This window comes from Zonotrichia albicollis, chromosome 3 (assembly GCF_047830755.1).
Source record: "Zonotrichia albicollis isolate bZonAlb1 chromosome 3, bZonAlb1.hap1, whole genome shotgun sequence".
NCBI lineage: Eukaryota > Metazoa > Chordata > Aves > Passeriformes > Passerellidae > Zonotrichia > Zonotrichia albicollis.
In genome coordinates this window covers 9,996,455-10,021,144 of record NC_133821.1, presented here as the reverse complement: position 1 = coordinate 10,021,144, position 24,690 = coordinate 9,996,455, and the positions used below count along the sequence as shown (strand labels likewise).

Genomic DNA, 24,690 nt, shown 5'->3' with positions numbered 1-24,690 from the left:
GTATAAACTGGGTTATGCAATGCCTGGTAGCTATTTACTGAGTATTTCAGGTGCAGAAACTGAGGCCCATTGCACAGAATGATTTGCTCATTGTTCATAATGCAACATGTTGTGCAGTAAGTATGTAACTGGATCCCAGCCTGATGGGATGGGTCTGGAGTGGGAGAAGTCCAGCCACCTCATACTCCCCTTTACTGCAGCCTTACTTTTGATAAGGAAGAAACAAGCAGATTTCTGTTCATCTCACCTCAGGGACCAATATTAAAGTGGATATGGCACCTTTCAGCCCAGCTTTTTCTGCTGGAGAGATCTCAGAGATAAGCTATTCATACAGATACATTATCTGGACATAGGGGCTGGCAGAAATCCAGGGTTTCTGATTCTCCAGAAACCTAAAGAAACTTCTTTCCTTTTTAACTTCAGGTAAAGCAGCAGCTCTTGCATTTGCTGAGTTTCCCTTCTGTAGCAATCCCATGGAGGCTGCACTTGCGAGCCTTTCTGCCTGTGGGGGAAAGGCCAATGCACCCCTGGTGCCCTTGGCTCCTTGCCCCATCCCTGCACAGCATCCCTTTCCCCAGTGCTGCTCCTGGGGTTTTGTGGTGCCCCACGGGCTGGGGGTGAGCTCACTGCTGATCCCAGCACACCGTGGGGCTCAGGGAACTTCCATAGTGCTGGGGCACAGGGCACAGGATGCCCAACATCATCTGCTGCTTCCAGGTATTGTAGCAACACAGGCAGAGCTCTTCCCAAATCTTTGCTTTGCCTTTGGAAGGCAGAAGTCAATCAGATGCAGGATATTTCAAATGAAACTTTTCAAGGCTCCTCGAACCATTGTGTCTGCTGGAACTTTGTTTTCATGGAGGGCCTTTTGACTGGGAGCAGTTTTCATCATCAAACCTCTGGGGTAGGCCCAGATTTCAGAAGAGATGAGCCATAGCCAGTTATAAACAAAACAGCAAACAAGGTTTTGTTTGCAGACCATTGTATAAAACCCTGGGTATGGGTCAAAGGCTTTGAAAGTTTTGTTTTAAATGTAGTTCTGTCAAACATTCTTGTTACAGCATATAGACCTCCTATCATCTGGACACAAGTTCAGCACAACAGATTTTAGGACAGAATGTCCTAAACTGACCTAAAATTGTTTTACTCTGCATAAACATGTCATGATTTTTAAAAAACTTAGGCTCTGTTATGGACAGAAACTTGGAATGTCTTCCTCAGACAGTACAAAGATTTCCTTTGTGAGCTCTGATGAGTCAGGAAATATTGCATCTTAGACTTATCCCTCTTGCAAGGCTGAATATTGCACTTTCTATTGCTCAGGAGGTTGTGATTTTGCAGAGGTGTTACCCATCGAGGAACAAAACTTGAATCACTGTCACCTGGACTTCTGTCTGAAGAGACGTCCCCAAGGAGGTCCCAAGGAGGAATACTGACAAGTGTTTCCTTCCTTTGTTAGCAAAAAGAGGATGGAAAATATCTTGACAAGTGGACATGAATAACTTTGCAAGACTGCTCTAAAAATGAGTTGCAACACCAAGAACAATCCCTGTATTGCAGCCATGACTGTTCAGAGCAGCAGAAGAAACTTCTTCCCTGTCATTCCAACACAAAAGAACGGGGCCTGGACAGGTTAAAACACCAGCTCTGTCTCCCAGACCTTCCTACAAAGCTCATCAGGCACAGAGAGCAGAAGGTAGAAAGTAAAGTAAAATATCTCTAAGAAGCTATTGGCACTCAGAAGAATAACACAAGTGAGAGGACAAGAGCCCTCACACCCCTGCAAGTGCCCTGGGAAAAGCTGGAGCAAACAAACTGCTGCCTCCTGGGCCAACCTGCTGCAGGTACATTTGACCCTCTTGCCCAAGCTGTATTTCATTAGTGTATCTCAAGGAGGATGGGCTCTTAAATGATTCAAGCTGGATAAGATTTGCTGCCATGGAAAACTTGTGTGCCTCTGTGCCTCTCTGGTTGAAAAACCCTTTGCAAAAATAGGTTAGCAAGCCATCACTGTGAACTGGACTGTTAACCTAAGAGTAGGAAATACAATGGGGTTTGAAACTACATTTTAATTTGTCATGCTGCTGAATAATTTATCATACATCTCACCATATATTGAAATGAAAACCTGAAGTATGACATAGAGTAAATAATTCAGACTGGCTCTTTCATCGAGTGTGAGCTAGGTTATTGATACTTCATTTTAGTGAGATACACATCCATGGCAGCTCCTGCTGGGCTCTCCAATTTTGCTTGTGTTGGTACCAGTGAGAAATTTAGGGCTGTAAAGGCAGTCCGAGGGCTGGGCAGAGTTGGGGTTGTTCAGCCTGTTGCAGCCTTTCAGCACTTGAAGTGGGCTTATGAGACACATGGGGACAGATGTTTTCAGTAGGACCCATAGTGATAAGGTAATGGTTTTAAAGGAAAGGATTGTAGATTTAGATTAGATATAAGGAATAATTTTTTTGTGATGAGGGGATGAAACACTGGCCCAGATTGCCCAGAGGGGTGGTAGGTGCTCCATCCCTGGACACATTGAAGGTGAGGCTGCTGAGGCTCTGAGCAGCCTGATCCAATTGAAGATGTCCCTGCTCATTGCTGGGGGGCTGGACTGAACAACCTTCAAAGGTCCCTTCCAACCCAAATTGTGCTGTGATTCTGTGAAATCCTCCTTTAGGCAGTCCACCAACTCCCTATGCTCTCCTAATAAAATGGCAGTAAGAAAAACTTCTGTAGCCTGAGAAGCAAGGGCAAATGAGCTGACCTGAGGGTGCAGCCTCACAAATCCTTGAGGAGCAGGCTGGGGGCATTGATCCACCCCCCTGACCCCCAGCACCATCTGAGCCTGAGCACTGCAGGGGCAGCCAAGGCAGGGCTGCAGCCCGTGGCGTTGGCAGGTTGGTGGCACGTGCCTGCAAGCTGGCAAACACAAACAGATGGTTGCAGCACAACTGTTTGTGTTATTTGAGATCGAAATCTTAACAGCTAATTAGTATCTCATTAGGGTTCTATTTACATAGCTAATGAAGGTAATTTATGAGGAAAGAAAACATTTGAGACTCCCCGGCGCAGTCAGTTCACTTGAACTGTGGTGGAGCAGACAGCCAGCTGCATTTAGAGCCTCCTTTTTTCTGGATAAAAGGGACAACAAAAAGACATGAATCCATGGGAAAATGTGATTTAAACCTCCCTGTGCCTCAATTCACGCTAACCAGGGGCAATGAGTTCTCTATTCTCCATCCACTATTTAGGGTACTGACTTCTACTAAGCAGACAAAGGGAAAGGCATGGTTTGCTTTCATTTGTTTGTTTATTTATTTGAATAAATCTCAAAAAAAAAAAAAAAAAGAAGAGGGGTCATCAGACATGGTCAAAATATGTGCATTGGTCCTGTTCAGCCCATTTCAGAGGAGGTCTCTGCTATTGAAGGTAATTGAGGCCTTACTGCAGAGCACTCTGAATTTGTCATTCCCAAGTTCACGGAAATATTTGCTAAATGAGTCTCTCTAGTGAAAAATTAGTTTCTGTACTTCTTTAAAGAAGTAGAAGTTTCCAGAGCAGTGCTTTGGGTGGCTGTGCTTACCTGCCTTGGCACTCCAGTGCTCCTCTGCTTTCTTGGCAGAACTGCCTATAAAAGACAATCGTTTCTAAGTAAGAGAAAGGAGACACTTGTTTCTCATCAAAACCAAATATTGACATTTCCTGCCTGCTAAACCTTTTGTTCTTGAACCATTGTTAAGGAAAAATATTTACAAAGTTAGGAGACAGTTTAAAGCAAGAGCCCGCATGGGGATCATGGGAGACTCTTTGAGGCAAAGATCCTGGTGTTTTGTCATGTTCAGTCTGGGATGAGTCCCAGAAATACCAGGATACTGTAACAACTGGTTTTAGGAAGGAGCAGGTCTCCAGCTAGGGTGAGTGGTCACAGTTTCAGCTGAGCTTTACAAGTTCACTGGATTTAGGCTTCCTATTCCTCTCCAAGACTTCAAACAGGAACACTGAAAAGCTGCAAACCAAAGCTGAGCTAAAGCAAAAACTGTTCTGTGTCTCATTGTTTATGCTGAGACCCAAAAGAAGCTATACAAAAATGTGAATCTGTAGTTATGATCTGATTGTAATTAGGAGCGAATTGCACTCTAGAGATTAAATCTCTTGTAGAGGCTGTAGAGAACTTTTTTTTTATACTTTTGAGTGGGCATGGGAGATTAAATATCTAATGATGACATTTGGGCAAAAAAATCAGAAATAATTAATCTTCTCTTCCTCACTACTAACTCCTTGATTACTCATGGTCCTCCTGAGAATTTCTGTGGTGAGATTCTGAAATTTGTGCTTTGCTGGGTTTTCCTCCCTCTGCCACTTTTGGTGTGGTGGGAGCTCTGGGTCCTCGTGCTCTTGCTGATCCAGTTGGTGCAGATCACAGGGGCAGCATTCCCAGGGAGACTGGGTCACCCAGGACATCAGCTTGGGAAAATCACTCCTCTTTTTTCATACATCCTTGTCTCTCCTCCCCCCATTCCTGTGTGTGTACCTCTCTCCCACTAAAAAGAAAAAGAGGATGAAAAAAAGGCAAAAAAGCTTTGAAGGCTTAAATATACTTGAGTTTTCATTGCCCTTTGTTTTTGTCCAGAAAAGCTTATGTTCACTCAAAATGCAATTACTTGAATCTAATTGGAACCATTTTATGTAGCTCCAAACCCATTTCTTGATCTCAATAATAAATGAACTTACAAAATATTTTTGTTACTAAAAGAACTGTAGTTGTGCAGGCCAGATCATCAGTCATGATTTCCTTTTGTGGGCCTAATGTGAACCTGATTTGATTTGGAACAAAAGGTCAGCTGAAACATTAGCTACTGTACCTTCAGCTGTGGCAGGGAAGGGAACGTGGCTCCTGGAGATTTTTAAATCCTGGTTTACAAGGTAAAGATTTTAACTGGGAGGGATGAGGGGAAGGAGCTGTGTGCTGGGAGGGATGGTGGGAAGGAGCTCTCTCTCTGCTGGGAGAGCAGATGGGATAGCCATGGGAAATGCCAAGCCTGAATTCAAACAAGGGGTTATCAAAATGCAGCATGGATGGGAGAAGTGGCTTTGCTGTGGTTGTGCAGAAACTCTGATATCTCCTGCCCAGTTTATGGCTCAATAGTGAAGGAGCAAAACTAGATTGAGGTCTGACTGAATAATTGTGTCTAGGACTGAATAATTGTCTCTAGGACAGATTGCTTTTGGGACCATGTGCTTGTCTGGTGAACTGAATAAGAACATCTTCACATCCATCACTGAGCTTTTCTTAAAAGGAAAACAAAACTGAGATTAAAACCTGCCCAAAGAGGTATTGGTCACTCATCCTCAGCTGGCAGCAGTACTTTCTGTCAAACATCCCTGCTCCTCTCCCTGGAGCTTCTTCCCTTTCACTGCCACCAGAGAAGCGTGTACAATTGCTCCCTAACCTAGAGAAAATTGACTTAGAGTGACCTTAAATGTCTGGAGCAGTTTCATCCTAACTTGGAGAGACTTGAGTTAGGGAATGCTTGGGTGTGAGAAGTGGAGGAGGCCCTCAGTGGGGATGTGGGAGGAGAAGGGGATCCCTTTCCCTGCTCCCTGCAACCAAGACAGGGGTCATGGCTGTAGTGTCACTCCAATGAAGAGAATGCCAGTCACAGCTGGGTGCCAGTTTGGACCAGCTCGTGGCTCAAACACAACAGAACTCTGTTGTGCTGCTGCCATGGGTGTGCCAGTGCAGAGCTCCACTGATCCTGGCAAAACCCTGCACGGTGTGTGGCAAACACCCTCAGCCCTCTGTGGGAATGGCTGAGCACTGGGGCTTTGGGAACCCTCTCCCCTCACACCCCTCAGCCCCTCTGGGTGTTCAGGAGCCCTCTCAGCTCCCCACAGCTGTGGCTGCCTGGGATCCCACCTCAGCCTGCCCCAGAGCTGCTCTCTGCATCACCACAGCTCTGCTTTCAAGTGGTTTCCCCTCTGGGCATCTTTTCTCAACAGCTCCTGTGCAGATAAAGGTGTGCTCAGCACTGGTGAGATCCCCAGCAGCTGACTGGGGTGGGGACAGCCTTAACCCAGGTCCTGCATCCTGGGCAGGCAGAGATGGGCACAGCCTTGGCAGCACCAACACTGCCGTGCCTGGGAGCACAGCCAAAGGCAGCGATCCTGGGGCTCTCACACACCCCAGTGTGCCTTTGGGCCAGGCCAGGAACTCTTCCCAGGTGGTTTCTTACTGCCTGACCTCCCTGGGACCATCCCCAACAGCAGTTTGCATGCAGCCATGCTGCTGAGGAAGGCAGCAGTGCAGCAGGCTTTTCCATGCCAGCTGGCCTCCATGGCCAGGAACGTTCCCAGGCACTCTGGATTTACTGGTGGAGATGCAGCCTCAGAGGAAGAGATGCAAACAGAGCTGTGGGTTTAGTTTGCTCCCATGGAAGTTGGCCCTGGGCTTTGGAAGAGAGGGTTTTGCTTCTCTGAAAATGCAGTGGGCTCATGAGGAGCATGGAGCTGTGGGAAGAGAAGGAGCAGGGAACAAGGGACACGTCTGTCAGGGCTCTGAGGTCAGGGATGTGCCAGATCACTTGGGCATTGCTGCACTGCATTTCTGTTTAACTCCCTACGGTGGGTATAATTGGTGTTCTCCACACAAGTGAAGGAGAAGTTGCAGTTTCAGTAACCTGGGAAGGAACTGGAGGCACTGTGCCCCTGAGTGCCCGTTTCAGGGTGGGAATCCCTGCCTTCCTTCTGCACAGCAGGTGCCAGGCTCCAATCGCCCACTGGCTTAGCAAGGGGGACACAGATTCCCTGCAGAGGCTCACAGAGCTGGCTTGGAAGGGACCTTAAAGATCATCAGCTCCAGCCCCTACCCTGGACAGGGACATGTCCCTCTAAACCAGGCTGATCCACCCAGCCTGGCCTTGAACACTTCCCCACAGTTAACTTGGGGGTTGCTTTTCCCCTTAAGATGGGATTTGTTGCTGCGGTTTCTTCCACTTTTAGGGTGGAAAATATTAAAATAAGAGAAAAGCTTTAAAGACTCCTCATTCAGGGGAGTTATGTATCTTTTCCTGGTTTTATTACATTGTTTATATCAAAGAAGTGGTATTAGAAATGCTTTTATCAGCAGCAGGACTAATGGAGAGGTTGCCAGGAGCAGTTATTCCCCTCTTGGAGAACACTGCAAAATACTATTTCTCTGAACACAGTGGTGGTAGTCCTGCTAACCTGCTGCTCTGCTTAAAAATGTTAAAAGTTCAAAAGCTTAGAAACTTCAGTGATGTCTGTGTGGCAGCTCAGAAGCCTCCTTTCCACATGGGGTTTTGGGAAAGCCACAGAGCAAATGGCATTCAGTTGGGATAGCAGTGGTTTCACTTCATCTTAAGAGGAATAAATCTTTGTTTTATCATATAAGTAGATGTTCCTTCAGAGAGTTCATAGAAAAGCTTTTTCATACTTTTTGAGCTGGAAAGTTGAGTTTGTTTTATCAGAACATGTCGAATGTTGTAAATGAATGAAGGGAAGAAAGGAAAAAATAATATTGACATATTATTTCAGCGGTGTATTTTTTTAATCTATCAGAGTTCCTCAAAATTAATGTCTGACATTTTAGAAGTTGCTTAGGGGAGAAAAAGATATACAAAACACCCTACTTTTTATTAAGTTTATTTTGTAAGGAAACTATTTTCCCACCAGCTGCAGAAATGAATGTCACATTCGATTGCACAACTTGGATTTTCAATTTTCCACTGGTATGGAGGGAGCAGCCCTGATTTTCAAAGGATTTATTCCCAAACTCGAGTTTCAGGTCCTCAGGATTCTTCCTAGGCTGTGTGAGCATCTGAACATTATTTAAGGTATTCATTTGGGATTTATGGTGATCTTACATCTTTCCTGATTCAAGTGCTTGCTGCCCTTTCTGGCAAAGAGGGGCAGGAGGAATTTTGGGGCAGTTCCTTTTTTGAAACCCATTGACTGTCAGGGCTTATGCAGAGGTTTGGGATGTACAAAGGGAAGCAGAAAGCAAGGAACACAGTCTGAGATACAAAGTAAATGAAGTTTATTCCCAGCTCATTTGTTTGTTTAGTATTTTGATTTATTTGAAAGGAGTTTATTCCACAGCTGACTAAAGGAATGTATGTAATATTTAGTACACCCACGTGAAGTGGATGTAAATGTTTGCTGAGCCTCTACACCTGAATACTGGAGAGGAAGCAGAAAGTGCAAGGAAGGGCAAATCTCCTACAGTAACACAACACTGAGGCCTAAGTCCAGGGAGAGCAAGCAGAATTGATAGGAATTGAATGGAATTAGTAATTGGACAATGCTGCACATCATGGGTGTTTTATGGCACTGCTTTTCCAATCCTGAACAGACTGATGGATGTGCTTACTTTAATGAGCACATAAAGTGAGGGTAGATGGGTCACTATTGGAAAAAAAGCAAATATTAGAAAAAAGCTGAGCTTGGGTGAGGGAAGGCAGTTAAAGGTATTAAGGAGTACAGAGGTTGGCCCAGGCTTCCCCAAAGTGCTGAGCAGACTGGCTGCACAATGCCCATCCTGCAGTGGGGCTGGAAAAAAGCACAGGGAGGAGGTGATGGCACAGCAAATGAGGGAACTCGGTGTGTCCCTCTCCCAGGGAGCCAATCTGTGCATGGGTACCCTGATGAGTCCTTTATTATCCTGACCAAGGCTGTAAAACCCCTCTCTCTTCTGTGCAAATAGACTCTTACCACATCAGAGCTTTTCTCTGGAGTTGAATGGGATTATCATATTCCTGCTAGGATTTGTGGGTTGCAGTAAGAACTGTGGACAAGGCACTGCAGGAATTTGTCAGGAAATTATTGGATAATAGGTTCTGTATCAGGCTTTTAAAAAATGTCTCCATGAGCTGAGAGCTGAACATCTCACTTGAAGTTTAGGGATTTTAACCCAAAGACTGTATCTAACCTGCTCATGCATTGTTGAAAATCTGAGTGTGACCTCCTCAGGTCTTTGGGCCTCTGTGTACCTGTCTGTAAAAATTGCCTTTCTCTGTCCCTTCTTTCCTTCTGTAAAATGGAGACAGTGATGGAGGAATATCAAGGGGATATTCCTCCCCTTGGAGAGGACTGTGGAGCTGGACACAGGGAGATGACTCTGACTGTGACTCCATAACTTTAAGGTTATGGATGTTCTGAGGATAAACAGTACCCTGAAGCAGTTGAATGTGTGCTGCTAATAATTAGTCCCTGCAACCTGGAATGTGCTGGAGCAGACAAGAGCCTGGGAGCAGTCAAAGGATGCTGTTCTCCTAAGCCAGTGGATTCTGTAGCACACAAGCAAACAGGCTCCCAAATAAAGTTCCATGGTGATGTCTGAATGGGGAGCTGTGCCCATCAGAGCCCCTCTGGAGGCTGGGAACAAGGGATGGGATTGAAGGCAGCTGGCAAAGGGCTTTCCTGGCAGCACAAAGCAGGTGCAGCTGCTGATCACTTGTGCCCAGCACAAATCTGCACTATTGCTCTCTGTAGTTCTGCCTACTCACAAGAGGATATTTAAAAATTGGAATGATAATAACCTGAGCAAACATGACTTTACAGCAGAAAATAAAATTGCAAGCATTCACTACCAAAGGCAAAGAAATGTTAGAGAACAAGAATGCCTGATGATGCAATGGTTTTCATCCTGCAACTGAGCACAGAAAACCTTTTCATATGCCCTAAATCTGCAGCTACAATAAAGCCTTCATACACACAATCTGCTTACACAGAACGTCACGCTTGCCTTTATTTTATTTTAATTGCAAAACATGATCCAGTTTCACTGCTAAAATATGCACCGCTTAAGACAATATGCGTAACTTTATTTTATCCTCCATTTTGCTTGACGTCATCTCTGCAGTGATGAAATTCTAAGCTCTTGAAGTGGACCATCTATGACGCAGCCATTTCCCTTTCTTGTGGGAGAACACCCTCACCTCATTGTCTTCCTAACAAGACTTATATAATTAAAAAATCCCACTTTGTTCCAAATCTTCTGACCAGAATAGCTGGCATCCCCGTCTCTTCATTGCTTAAACATGTAAGCCTGTACCACCAAAACAAGTAGGAACTTTGCCACTGTCTTTGAGGCAAGATATTTGAGATTATTTGAGATTATTATTAACCTAATATTTAACCCCAAACAATTGCAGTGACTAACCCTTAGTGCCTTTACTTGAAGGTCTTGCAGGAACTTACAAGTGAGGGTCAGCATGATCATCTCATTTCCAGGGTGAGAAAACCAAGGCACTGTGGAAAGTAAAAGGACATTCCTGTTGCTGGGAAGAGGACTGGGATCTTCTGCATCAGCTCAGGGCCTACTGAGTTGCCCTAGTCTGTGACCATTCCCACTGCATGGAATTAAACATCCATCAGTGTTGCGTTGCCTCAGAATCTGTCCAGTGATGGTTTGGTGTTCTCCAGGCTGTACCGAGGTGTTGTGGCATTTTCACCTCTTCATGATAAAGCCACAGGTCAAATGCTGGCTTTTGAAATCTGGAACTTTACAGCATCAAAGGAAAAAACACTTTAAAAAAGGAGGTTATTGTATTAGTCTCCCCTTTTCCTCTTTCACCAGTAATTTTATTACAAATTGTAGGAATTTGTCTTGCAGCTTCAAAGCTGCACAGCCACGTGAACTGATGGCTGCAGCCTGTATTTGCAGATGTAACAGAGCTGGGAGCAACTGCTATCGTTCACCAGCAGTGGAGACATACTGGAAATTGAGAAAATCCTGGGTCTGCATTGTATTTCCTGGTAAATTCCAATTTCCCTGCCACTATGATGGAAAGCAAGCTGAGATTTGATGAATGAAATTGAGACTCACTGCGAAACAGAGCAACAGCTTTGAAGAGCTGCCAGATTTCAGCAAAGGTGAATAAAAAAGAAATAGACATTTCTGAATAAGCTGCCTTTCCTCTCTTCAAAAACAAATCACCTTCTTGTAAATTATCTTCTCAGGTGAGAATCCATCCTTCACAGAACAGGAGACAGGCTGTACAGCGGAGCCAGTTGATAGATGTTAAAAGACAAACCACCAAAAGGCAAATGTGTCTTTGGAAAACAGTATTAAGTAATATTTTAAAGAATGGCCACACATCATATTCACACAGATGCCAGCAGGAAGCACAGCTCAGGAAAAGAAAAGCTTTCAGATAATCTCTACCCATTATGAAGGCAAAACCTCAACATCACTGACACATCTTAACTCATTCTCGGTCGTCGCCCTGCTCACATTTGATGCTGCACCGTGTACATGTTTCATACTTCAGCACAGACTTTTATCAAGAGCTTTATTCACTGAAACGTGCAAAATCCATAAAAAAAGCTCACTACCATTAATATTTCATATCTCACATACTTATCATATCCAGGGGACAGTGGTCTAAAGTGGGAATCTCAAAAATGCTCCACGTTGGTCACACGGGGCTGCTGCTGCCAGTAGTAAATGTTGAGTATCACTGTGCACGGAGTGATGCAAGTGTTTCTGCAGGCTTGTGTCTCTAACTAGACCAGAAGTTAGGCCATTTTGTTCAGGATTGCAAGCTGTGGTCACAGACCCCAGGGAGCCTTTCTCATCTAGGTCCTCCAGCTGAAGTCTCCTGCCCACAACCACCTGCAGTGTAACCAAGTTGGAAAAAAAGACACTGCATTGTGGCAGTGTATAAATGTGATTTTGTACAGGATTTGTAAGAGAAAATTCTGAGGGAAGAAAATATTTTCTTCTTTCCTGTCTGCCCTGAAAAAAGGACTCTCTCCTTGTTGTAAAAGGTGTCCTTATTTGGATACTTTTCCACCCTTTTACTAAGAAAACCCAGCAACACCTGAAGTTGATAGCTATCAGCTGTGTTTGGGTCTTAGCAAGGAACACCTGGATCTGAAACATTAGCAGCAGGTGCCACTAATTGAGTACTTACTGCCTAAACACCTGCCCAAAAAAAAAAAAAAAAAAAAAAAGACAAAAAAAGGAGTGCATGTGGTAAAGAAGAAAGAAATGAATCAGTGTAGTTTGAGGGGCAGAAGTGAAATTTCACAAAGGAGATTAACAAATGTGCATAGTCAGCTTTACTAACACAGATTTTTTCAGTGTAAGTGGTGGCTTCTCACTCTGCCAGGGCTTGGGCTGAAGAGCAGGATTGCTCTTGAAATAATTCTGTAAAATGCAATGACATTGTGGGAGCCCTCCTGGATGGGGCTGGATATTTAGCTGATATACCACTCAACTCATCATTTTCACAGAGCTTGTGAGGAATTTCAGCTGCAGGAAATGCTGGGGTTGGGATTTAGTTTCTTTTCTCGAGTGTGCTGCTGTGGAGTGGGAAGGGGACAAGGGCTGGTTTGTGGAGCTGGGGGTTTGGGGGGGGCACAGCCAGACGTGTTTGCCTCCAATTCATGATACCTAAATGCACCTGTCTCCAATTCTCTCTGTAATCAGGAAGATGCTTCTCAGGTGTGCTGGGTTGGGGTGGAGCAGGTAATCTACAGCCCCAGCAGAATTTAAGTCAGTTTTTGTGCTGAGGAGACACAGACCACAACCAAACCTTCAGGGATAACAGTTTTTGCCTTTTCCTCCATAGTCCAGGATACTGCCTCAATGGAGCTAGACCTGCCTTGGTGAGAAATCTTTCTGTGGGGAAGGTGGGGGGCCAGGGCTGGGGTTCTGCTGTGGGTGGGTGCCAGTGCACTCAGGGAATGTGTTATAGGTGCTTAAGTTTGTTTTTTGGGCCCGCAAGGAAACGGACAGGAAAGCAGAGTTGCTGCCCCAGCAGCTCCAGATTAAAATAGATTGAGACATGACAAAGTTTAAAGGCAAGGTGTTTTATGGCCAAGAGAAGTGTCTGAGAGCTTTTTATACTTAAAATGAGAGAGGGGCAAACCTATGAGACCCTGTTGATATCAGATCAGAGTGTATGCAGGCCTTCAGAGCAACCACACAGACATTTCTCCCTTCTAAGGCTCATTATCCTAATTCAGAGTGCTCCTGGAGATAACACTGTGCTGGGCATGCAGTAGAGCCTCTGCTCCAGGCACAGGCAGTAAGTGTTGAGGCAAGAAATGACTTTTTCCTGGCATGGCCCACTAAGATTGAACTGGAATGGCAATTAGACGTTGAAGTGCTCATTTAATGTCAGTGATGTGTAAACTACGTTGCCATTGTTATTTTAGTGCTGATTTACATAATTGGCATACCCTGAAGTCACACTGCACGAACTTTCAGTTCATGCTAAAGACTTGCAGGAAGTCATAAAATTAAACATTATCTTCACTGGAATGCAAGGGATAAAGAACTCAACTTTTGAGGGATTTCACCTTGCTCAGTGTCCTCTCTCCCACTGTGTGCACAAGTGAGAATCAGGTTAGCAGTGTTGGGAGCTTTAGCAGCTTTTTAATTTCTCTGGTGCAGTTCTGGGGTGGTTTGTTTTGCTGCTGCGTACCTCCCTGGGTGAGCTCCTCATCCTGCAGGGATGCTTCATGGGAATGGCTGGAGTCATGATAGGGAAGCCAAGGGAAGAAGGTCCACAGGAAGAATTATTGCTGCCCAAATGTGCTGAATTCCTGTCTCAAATCGGTGCTCTTCCTACACTAAGAAGTAGCAAGTTGGAGGGGAAAGGCCGCTCCCAAAGGAGGAGCTGGTAATGGAGCTGTCTCAGTTGTTATTGCTCTCAGTCCTCCTCCGCAGTAATTCAAGGTGTCACAGGCTGGCTGTGCCTTTTGCAAATGAAGCCCCTGAGAGATATTGGGAAGAGGAGGTGGAGCACAGAGCACTTGCCTTGCCGGGAAGGCAGCAGGACCCTGGCTAATGATGGTGTGCCGATGGCTTTGGCTTTGATGAGGACCCTAAATTGCTCGGTGTCGCATACCTATGCAAGGGCCTGGCCCTACCGCAGAGCCCAGTCAGACAAACGAGAGACGGGGCAAAGGACGCAGCCCTGCTCGCGAGTTACTCGTTGTGTCAGGATCGAGGGATGCACTTGGGATCGGGAGAACAATCGCGCTGGGCACGGACCCGCCTTCTCCACCCGTGCCAGCGCTGTCCTGCTCCGTGGGCGATGCCACAGCTGTCGAGGCTGCAGCCCGGGGAGCCCCGGCCCCGCGGGGAGCGCGGCTCGGCCCCGGGGCAGGTGCGGGGCCGCGGGCGGTTCGCGCTGGGGCCGCCGTTCCGAGCCGGGCGATCCGCCGCCGTTCCGCCACTGGAGGGCAGCCACATCTTAAAGAAACCACCCGGCCCAACCCCTCCGCCGCCCGCACGGGGCTGAGCCCGCATCGGATGCGCTGCGGGAGGAGACTTCTCCCGAGTCCGGGCGCTTCTCTTTCGGAGAGGAGAGCGAGGAAACCCGCAGATTTCCAGCCCTCGCCCCCGCTCGGGCAGCGAGCTCCGCGCTCTGGTGGGGGGAGCAATGTAAATAAGTACATATATGTATTTTTTTAAGTAGTTCTAGAGCACCGGGATTCTCCCGGTACCTTACGTGACCTTCGCACCTTACCACCCCGGCAGTCCGGGGCACGGCTTTAATCCGATTTGCGGTGGCGGAGAGCTCGGGCTGTACAATGGATCATTGTTCGACCCGGCCCGGTCCTGCTCCGCCACCGCCGCCCGGAGCGGGACCGGGCGAGCCGGGGGTCTCCCGCATCGGATAGGCTGCCAGTAGCAGAGTTTAACGGGACAGCCGCCCGCCCCATCCCTCGCCCCGGCGGCACCGCGACCCGGGCGCGGGCGGCAGCCGCGGCGAGGGAGGGAGCGGGCGAGGGAGGAGGGAGGGAAGGAGCGAGGGAGGGAGGGAGGCGGCGTCTCCTTTAAAAGCCGTGCGGGGCCGCAGCCCGCTCCCACAGGGCGGCTGTGATTGGCGCGGGCCCCCGAGCCTCCGGGGTCGTGACATCGCCGCGCAACAAAAAGCCCCGGCGGCGGCGGCGGGCGGCCACCCCCGGCCATGGTGAGGTGCGGGGCCGGCGGGGAGCCCGGCGCGGTGCCCTAGCGCGGCCGCTCCACGCGGGACGGCGGCGGGCGGCTCCCCACCCCTTTTTTTTTTTTTCTTTTTTTTTTTCCTCTTTTATTTACCCTCCTCCCTCCTTTTGCCTTTCTTTTTTAAGGGAGCGGAGACAAATCAAGCTTCATCTTGATGTTGCTGCTGCAGTCTCGGTAAATGTCCATCTGTCTGATGAGCGTGATGCAAAGGACATTTTTGAAAAGGAGCCTTTTAACTCCGTAGACACGTAGGGACCCATTCACGGGCAGGCACACACACGCGAGGAGGAGGAAGAAGAAGAAGCAACTTCACGATCGCTGCTTTTAAAAGGGAGAAGCTTTTTCCCTGGCTGGGACTTGCCTTCTGCCTCGTCAACCAGCTGCTAAAAGTATGTTTCCGAGGCGGACTGCACTTCAGGGAACTTCTATTTTCTGCTCGGCAGCTGTAGAGGAGCAGCAGCGAAGTTTGGAGTAACACCAAGTGATGCGGGAAAAACACCCCGAGAGCAGAACACCCTCCTGCAGACACAACCCCTGCTGCTGCACACAGGTATAGCTCCGGCGGTCGCAGATCCGCTGAAAGCCTTCTCCGCAGGATGACTCCGTGGGCCACGGCGGAGGTGCTAGCGCTCTGGAAGAGAGAGGGGGGACGGGACAGTAATCATAACGATTATTACTGCTATAATAATCCAGCCCAAAGTTTCACGGGGGAGAATGTCATCCTGTGGGTTTGGCCAAGGACGTAGCAGGATATGTACTTTCCTCCTTCCCCTTCTTCCACTCCGCTAAGGGAAGCAGCTCTCCTTTTCCCTCCGCTGAGGGAAGCCGCTGCCCCGCCGCGGGGGAAGCGGAGCGGGCCCCGAGCCCCCGCGGCTCGGCTCAGCGGGTGTGTGGGGGGAAGCCCGGGGGTCGGGACGGGAGCGCACAGGGGAGCTGGCTTTGCTGGGCAAAAGCAGCACCTCCCTTTCCTTCCCTTCCCGGTGAGCGGTGCCGGCCGCGGCGGCGGCAGGCCCGGCCCGGCGCACACCTGCGCCCCGGCCCCGGCGGTGCCCCCGGCCGCGTCCCCTCCTCCCCTTCACCTCCGCGCTCCTTTGTTGCGGAGCGCCCCGCTCCGCTCCCCCGTCCCGCCTCGCTCCCTTTGATCTCCTGCCACGGGGATTTCGGTGCCGCCGCGCACCTGAAGCGGCCCCTCGGGGGCTCCGCCGGCCGGTCCGCGGCGGGGGCTCCGCCGGCCGTGGCCCGGCACCCGGGTGGGTCCCACCTGCGGACCGTCCCCGCCCGTCCCCCCCTCCCCCGGCGCGGTGTCCGCGCTGACTGGCTCCCATCGCCTCCTCCTCCGCGCAGGTTGATCATGGTTGCCGTGACCCGCTCGCTCCTGGCGCTGCTGCTCTGCCAGGCGCTGCTGGGCGGCGCGGCCGGGCTCATGCCGGAGGTGGGTCGGCGGCGCTTCAGCGAGCCGGGCCGCGCCGCCTCGGCCGCGCAGCGCCCCGAGGACCTGCTCAGCGAGTTCGAGCTGCGCCTGCTCCACATGTTCGGGCTGAAGCGGCGGCCCAGCCCCGGCAAGGACGTCGTCATCCCACCCTACATGCTGGATCTCTACCGCCTGCACGCGGGGCAGCAGCTGGGGCAGCCGGCGGCCCTGGGCTTCCCGCTGGAGCGGGCGGCCAGCCGCGCCAACACCGTCCGCAGCTTCCACCACGAAGGTACGGGCGGGCGGGGGCTCCGCGGGCTGCGGGAGCGGCGGGGAGGGCAGGGCCGGAGGAGGAGCGGGGGGCGGATTCCTGCAGCGGTACCGCGGGGTTCGCGCAGAGCATCTCCCGGCCGGGTGCGCTGCCCGACGGGCTCTGCCAGCTCCCTTCTCCCCGCTCCCGTCCGCCGGGCCGCTCCCGCTTTCTTGACTTTTCCCGCTGAAGCAGCGCGACTCCGCGTTAAGCGTTCCCACAGGTCGCTGCTCTCCTACGGGGCTAGAAACAGGGAAGGCTCCCTAACGCGCGGCTGAGCCGGGCCGCTGCGGAGGTTTCTAATCCCGGTCTAATCCCCGTGAGAGATCAGTGGAACAATCAGCCGCGACATCCTGGGGGCTGCCGTCGAGGAGCGCTGCAGCCCGACCCGCCCGGGCTGAGCAGAGCCCCGTGGTGCTCTTGGCTCTCACCTGCGAGCCCTCCAGCAGCTCCTTGCGGCACCTCCCGAGGCAGCGGCTCTCGGTCAGACCCTCGCTCCGCAGCCGGCGGCGTTTTCCGGGCCCGTGGGGCGCGTGTCGCTCACGTGCTGGTTTTGGGAAGGCTTCCCCAGGTTGTAATTTCTGCTGGCTGCGGCTCTCGGGAGCTGCCATGCAGTGGCCCCGCTGCTAAAGTAACGAAAAAGCGTTTTCCCACTGCTTTTAGAGTGAGACTGTGTCAAGAAAAGATATTAATTAGTTTTTAAGTTTCCCAAAGGCGGCGGCCTCTGAGAGGTGGATGTGCTGTTTAGTGGAAAGCCTTATCGTGAGGAAGATGAATGGCGCAATCTAACCTCTCCTCATCCGCCTTTCCCTACGTGGGAAGTAAAAACCTGGCAGCTAATGGGGAAAAGCCAGCACGTGGGTCATTCGTGTTAAACCCAAGGATTGTGGGCAAGGGGCTGAGTGAGAGAGGAGTTGAAAGGGCAAAGTTGATAAGGTTTAGGCAAATGTAAAAATCTGCAGTTTGAAGTCGTCATACGATTACAGCAAAAGAAGATTCTGTTAGAAAATTGGTGTTATATTTTTTTTAAGTTTTGGTAGAAAATCTGTGTGACTCCCATTTTTTTTCACTGAGTTCTCACTGCATTAGTGATTTCTTGAGAGCAGAAGTTTGTCTTGTGACCATTCAAAAATATTTGCATATTAGCAAATACTGGTCTGGTCCTGAAATACCATAAGGCTGAGATTTACCTTATGCAAAAATTTGTGCTGGATTCAAAGGGGAATGGTTACACCACTAAGAATTGCTAATAGCAGGTTTGGCTCCCCCTTAGGTGGTCATTTTTTTTTTCCCTTCAGTGTGTTTAGCACCAAAGTTAAAAACCATGAGAGAGTTTTAGTTTGGGAAATACTTAACTTCTTAATGTCTGTAGCAATAATGTACTTAGCAAGCCTAGGTATATTGTACTCCTCCTGAAGCTCCATTCTTGTTACTCAGAGGTGGGAATGGCCCAGAGTTTAGTGACTCCTTGAATGTTTGGTTTTGGTAGTTTTATAAACTTCTTGTTTGAAGGTGACTTTGTTTCATTATCTCTTTTCCATCCACCCCTATTTCAGCAGTTGAGTCTTCCTGCTGCTCTTTATGATCCTTTTGGGCAAATACTGGGCCGTGCTTTGTAAAGTACCATTATGGGTGCTGATACATGATTTGGGTGTGATTAAACACACAAAAATTCATGCATTAAGATTTTTAGGTCACCTAAATTGCAGAGTAATGTTTTTCAGAATGGAGTTTAAGGGTTTGATGTTAGAGCTGTATTAGAAAAAAATCTGAAATGCAACAGTTATCCAAAGTCCTCCACCAGTTTTAATAATTCCCCAGTGCTTGAGTTTTTCATTCATGTCCTTGAAGTCCAAATTTATGCTGTATAGTTCTTGCTTCTGATGATAACTACCTGGAAAGCAAAGGCCACCAGGATCCAATCCAATGTGTAAAATGAATGAAGCATTTTTAACTTCATGCTGTACATGCTTGCACAAACAAACAGGGGACACAGTATTTTATGCCTGAAAGTCTTTCAGGTCTTGTGTGTCACATGTGGTAGCTCTCATTTGAAAGCTGCCATCAGCAAACAGTCTAAAGGGGTTTGATTGATTGTCTCAGTTTCTGATTTTTTCCTTTTTTCTCTTTTTTTTTTTATTTTCCCTGTTTAATCAAATTAGAAGTTTTGGAAGAACTACCAGAAATGAGTGGGAAAACAGCACGGCGTTTCTTCTTTAATTTAACTTCCATCCCCAGTGAGGAGTCTATCACCTCAGCTGAACTCCAGATTTTTCGGAAACAGGTGCACGGAGCCTCTGAGAACAACAGCAGCTACCATCACCGTATTAATATTTATGAAATTATAAAGCCAGCCACAGCCACCTCTAAGGACCCTGTCACAAGACTTTTGGACACCAGGTTGGTGCATCATAATGCAAGTAAATGGGAAAGTTTTGATGTAACGCCAGCTGTTTTGAGGTGGATTGCACATGGACAACCTAACCATGGGTTTGTGGTAGAGGTGGTTCACTTGGACAAAGAGAACAGTGCCTCCAAGAGGCACGTTAGGATTAGCAGGTCTTTACATCAGGATGAAGATAGCTGGTCTCAGCTCAGGCCATTGTTAGTGACGTTTGGGCATGATGGCAAGGGACACCCGCTCCATAAAAGAGAAAAGCGTCAAGCGAAACACAAACAGCGTAAACGCCACAAATACAGTTGCAAAAGGCACCCGTTGTATGTGGACTTCAATGATGTGGGGTGGAATGACTGGATTGTGGCCCCGCCGGGGTATAGTGCCTTTTACTGCCACGGGGAATGTCCCTTCCCTCTGGCAGATCACCTAAACTCAACCAACCATGCCATTGTTCAGACTTTGGTCAATTCAGTGAATTCCAAAATCCCCAAGGCTTGCTGTGTGCCGACAGAACTGAGTGCTATTTCCATGCTCTACCTTGATGAAAATGAAAAAGTTGTATTAAAGAACTATCAAGATATGGTTGTGGAGGGTTGTGGGTGCCGCTAACACAGCAAATATATTAGACAAATGCAAAAAAAAAAAAAAAATAGCTGACACTTTAATATTTCCCAATGAAGACTTTATTTATGTAATGAAATGGAAAGAAAAAAAAACACAACTATTTTGAAAATATATTTATGTCTACGAAAAAGTTGGGAAAACAAATATTTTAATCAGAGAAATATTCCTTTAAAGATTTTAAATGTATTTTAGTTGTACATTTTATATGGGTTTAACCCCAGCACATGAAGTATAATGGTCAGATTCTTATTTTGTATTTATTTACTATTATAACCACTTTTTAGAAGAATAGCTAATTTGTATTTATATGTAATCAAAAAAGAAAAAAATATAGGGTTTGTACATAATTTTCCAAAATTGTAGCTGTTTCAATTGTGTGTATTTAAGTTGAAAAGAATACATGGAAGGTTACTATGGCAAAGTGCATAGCACATTTGCTTTCTGCTGTGCTACTGTTAAGGTCACAAGTTCAAGTCCAGAAAAAAGTGGATAATCCACTCTGCTGACTTTCAAGATTATATTGTACAATTCTCAGGAATGCTGCAGGGTGGGCTGTCCAATCCATGAGAACTGGCATCCTCTTTAGGTGGAACATTTGGATAAGAACCAGACATTGCTGATCTAGTATAAATACTGCTATTCCCAACTAATTTGCAGTGTGAATATAAGGGCCAATAGAAATCCTATGGGAGGGTGGGGGTGGGGGAAGACTGAATCCTTTCTAGACCTACAGAAAAGTGAATGTTTGATGTTTCCTTTAAAAGTCCTTCCTTTAAAAGTCCTGGCCAAATATGAAATAATAAAAACTAAAATGTCATCTTTTTTTTGTGATTATCTATGCTAAAGAGGAACACTTACCTAATTTGTATGGGCCCTTGTCTTTAACAGTTGGAAAAGCCTTGCATACTTCCTCACCTCAGATGAGAGCTCACTTCTGTGGAGTGTTGCAGTGAAATTGATCTGCAATTTTTGCCCTACATGCAGCAAGCTGTTGTCATATGCAGCCTCCTCTCTAACCTCAGCTGATGGTTTTGCTGTTTGGCAGATTAGCCTCTCTTCGTTTCCAGGGTTTTGTGTTGGAAACCTTTTTTTTTTTTTTTCCCAAATGTTTAAATCTATTTCGGATAATAAACCATAGAATTCTGATATTTCTTTCTGAGAAGTCCAGTCTGTAAGAAAAAATGGTTCACTTGTGCAGTCATCACAATTTGTGCTTGCATCATTGTACTGGTTTTTAAATCCTTCATGCAAGGGGCAGAGTGGGATTTGCAGTAGGCAAACAGAGCATTAAAGCTGGTCCTGACTGTGCCTGTTGCATGTCCCACAGCTGGTGTGGCAGCAGAGCCTGGGGGTGTTGTGTGAAAGTTGTGCTGGAGCAGGAGAGCAGAAAGGAGCTGAAATCAGCTTCTTGGTCATCCCCTCGGGCTGTGTTGTGGGTCCAGTTGTGCATTTGGTGGACTGTGGCTACACTTCCTGAAGCCATGTGTGCCATGGGCCCTGCAGGGCCTCTCTGTCAGCTGTGGCAATCTCTGATTTGGGCCTCCTGATGTTTTGTTAGTGAACCCCTCTTTTTTGTTCTGGCCCTCCCCAAACTTCTCCTTTTGTTACCAGAATTATCTGGATTAGAGCAATGGTACTGACTGGATGGGTTGATCAGAAAGGCCAACTTGGTGATGTCTTACAGGTCCTCTTGTAGAGCAATCCTTTACTGCTGCTCATTGCAAAAAGCAGAGGGTACAGAGGATAGGAGAGAAAAACTAATTACCTGTTGGCTGCTTCTTGTTTTATTTCTTGTGAGCTTAAAAATTTCTTGGGCTGTAAGGATCTGTGGTGAGATAAAACTGATGCATTTCTTTGTACCAGCAGTGGTTTTAGCAGCTGCCAGAGAACAGTCCACCACTGCAGTTGGGCTCTGTTCAATTTTGAGAGGTAGCTGATGTTGGTCATGCTGATACTACACAGCAGCTGTGGGCTGGCTGGGTGGACATCTCCAGGTGCTGTTTTGGTGGCTGATGTCTTTAGGGATGGATTATCACATGTGCAGGAGTTTGGTTTGCCTCTCGCCAGCTCTCCTGGTGCTGGATGAGTTTGTGGCGTTGCTTTGGCAAGGTTGTCAGGGCTGCAGTGGAGGTTCAGCAAGGATTTGGTGTTTGTAATGTGTGGGGTTGTGCAGTCAAGTCAGAGCTGTGTTACTGTACTGTAAAACCTAAGCTTGAGGAAGCTGACAAGGCTGGAAATTTAATGATGAGCATGAAAGGTGTGATCCCAACCCTGTGAAATTGTGAAGAACCCACAGCACTTCTAACCAGACCCTCAGCTCTGTTGCTGTAAAGCTGAAGTCTCACAGCTCCTTCATGTGTGACCAGACTGAGGGAGGCTCTTTACAGAGTGGTGACTGCTTTACTTCTCCTGTAAGGCATGAGAACTCACTGATGCTCATTTTGTTGCCAAAACTTGGCTACAGCACTTGTCTCTGCATGAGCAGGAGCTGGCTCGTGGCACGGTGCCGCATTCCTTGCACAGGCAAACCTCCTGTGCTTGACAAGGAATTGCATCCTCACTCAGATGCACTGGGAGGCCAGTGGATTGCTGCAAACTTGCTAAGACCCACTCTTGTAAGCATTTCTGTAACTGCTCAGTGTTAGCCACAGAATCACCAGTTCCATGCTGATTTTGAGGAGGAAATATGCAGGTGTCAAGCCCAGCACATCCGTAAATTTCTGCAGAACTGGTTTTGTAATGTACCTTTAAAGCCTTAACCTTCACTTCACTCTCTAGGTTGGAGGCGTGAGAGTGCTGCACTAAAGGCTTTGCTTAGGACTAAAGTAAATGAAACAGAACAAACTTTCACAGAGGAGTAGTAGGAAGTTCTCCTGGAGATCAGTTGGGTTCCTGAAGTCTTTTAGATAGGCTGTCTGATCATCAACTCTTTCTGAAAGGTTTGGGCTTTCTGGCATCTTTTGAAAGTCTGGTAATGACTGCTAAATAATGCTAAATACTGAAGGTATGCTGTTAGCACAGCACACTAGTACTTACTTTAGTTCTTTAGTACTTATTAGTATTATAGTGCTCTACAAGGAGAAAAGAGCTTTTTTTCCTCTTAAGAGGAGAAAAAGGAAAATATTTTGAAGGCAAAACTGCCTTTGTTACCATATAGCTCCTAAACATTTTGCTTCTAGGCACTTATGATCTATATAGGCAGAGATTGTGATAGATAATGTCACCCTTTGTGCATTTCAGATAAGCATCTCTCTAAACACAAATGTGATCAGCATGTCTCCTTGTCCTTTTGAGACTCAGTAGCAGCTTTGTCGAGTGGCTTGATAATTTTTGCGCAAAATTCAGTTGGACTTCTGAGGTCAGCAGCATGTAGAGGAGGATCTTCAGTGGAGGTAAGCTCTCCCGAGAGCATTGGCCATGGCCAGCGAGCAGGGCTGCCCTGCCGGCTCCCCACGGCCAGCTGGGGACCCCTCCCTGCCCCTGCAGGGTCTGGGGGCCACATCCCTGCTCCCCGCCAGGCAGGTGAGGCTCCCACCCCACCCTGAGGCTCAGACAGGAACGGGATTTGTGCTCTCAGCTGTGGAGGAGGAGCTCATCCACACTGCGTTTGTGTCAGACCCACTTTGCTACACTACTAGAAGAGGATAATTATTGAGCTATTTCATTGAATGGTTATTCTTCAGTTGTTGATTTTTTTGGGGGGGTTTATTGATTTCAGCCGGCAGCTAATTGCCATGTGGCAGCTTGATGTTAATGTTTTATGAAGATCAGGAAACAAAAGTTTATGAAACAAAAGCTTTTGTATAGTAACTGCAGAGTTTCAAGAACTGTTTTATACTTCCTGACAGTGCAGGTCTGGCTTAATGGTTTGTTTTTATTGCTTAAGAGTGTAAACCTTTCTTTAGCCGATGTGTGGAAATTATATCCTCATCCCGCATTACGCATTTCTCATTGCTCATTACTCACTGCTGCTTTCATTGCTGCCATCTGTAATCAGAGCTTTACTGTTTCAGCTGCATGCTAAATGCTCCTATCCTTTGCACTGTGAGATACTTTTCCTTAGTATTCACCCACCCTGTCAAAAAAAGAAAAAGGTGGAGGGGGGTGGGTCAAAAGGAGAAAAAAAAAGGGACAGAAAAACCTACTCTGTCTATATTGTTTTTCTCTGTTTTGGGTGGAGTCTGTGTTAGATTCTGGTTGCTAGATGGTTTCTGTAGTAACAAGCAGAGTAAAATCCAAGCCTGAAAAGGCACTTTTAAAGGTGCCATATCTTGCCTGAAGTATTATTTATCTAATTATGGATATGACATGTTTAGTTTCTCCTTTATATCAAGGCAAGCCCTTTTGGGAGGGCAGGCTGCTGCTATGAGAACTCGATATGTGATCTTAAAACAGGAGAACCACAAATCTTGTTCCCAGTTGACTTAAGCTGCTGAAAATAATAACAAAAAAGCCAAAGGCATTAAATGCATTTTTAAAGATTGCTGCAGGCACAGACCACTTTGTTTTTTAGTTACATAGGAAGGGAACTAGTAGCTGAGTTCAGAAGGACACTTGGATTGTACATGTTAGTGCAGTAAGGAGGGTGTTGTACACAAGCAACAGTGGTTTGTTTTGTTAGGCTACTGTGTACAAGGAAAAAATCCCAGCTCCTTCAGAATATGACTTTGCTGTACTCCAATTTGTTTTTTGTTTATTTCTCCAAAGAGGTTTTGCAGGTGTGTGAGAAAGCAGACACACATATGGTTACTGCTTTTGCCTTGCTTAGGCACACAAAGAATTCCAAAAGTATTTTAAGATTACTGCTTTCCTCTCTCCAGTCCTTCATTACCTGTATTCCTGAGAGCCTTGCCTGCAACAAACAGTAATGGCTTCCTAGGGTGGAGTTTCCTTTTTTTGGAATCCCGTCACCTGTCAGTGCCCTCCAGGATTTTGCAGCCTTCTGTCCATGAGTGCTGTGAACT

The 24,690-nt window shown here is 47.2% G+C and overlaps 1 protein-coding gene across 5 annotated transcripts in view; it reads left to right on the top strand.

Annotated features, from left to right (window-relative positions):
• Window positions 1-15,395: 15,395 nt before the first annotated feature.
• BMP2 (bone morphogenetic protein 2) overlaps window positions 15,396-24,690 on the top strand; it is a 107,664-nt gene continuing 98,369 nt past the window's right edge. For 2 of the 5 annotated variants that reach the window (XR_012579354.1, XM_074536617.1), the window contains exons 1-2: window positions 15,701-16,686; window positions 18,867-19,104. Coding sequence is in view for 3 of the 5 variants with exons in the window: in XM_074536617.1 (XP_074392718.1) it covers window positions 16,335-16,686; window positions 18,867-19,104 (590 nt within the window). In the remaining 2 variants the exon portion in view is untranslated. Of the gene's footprint in view, window positions 15,534-15,700; window positions 16,687-18,866; window positions 22,901-22,966; window positions 23,119-24,690 lie in introns of those variants that run through there. The other 3 variants (XM_074536616.1, XR_012579355.1, XM_074536615.1) reach the window with 3 other exon arrangements.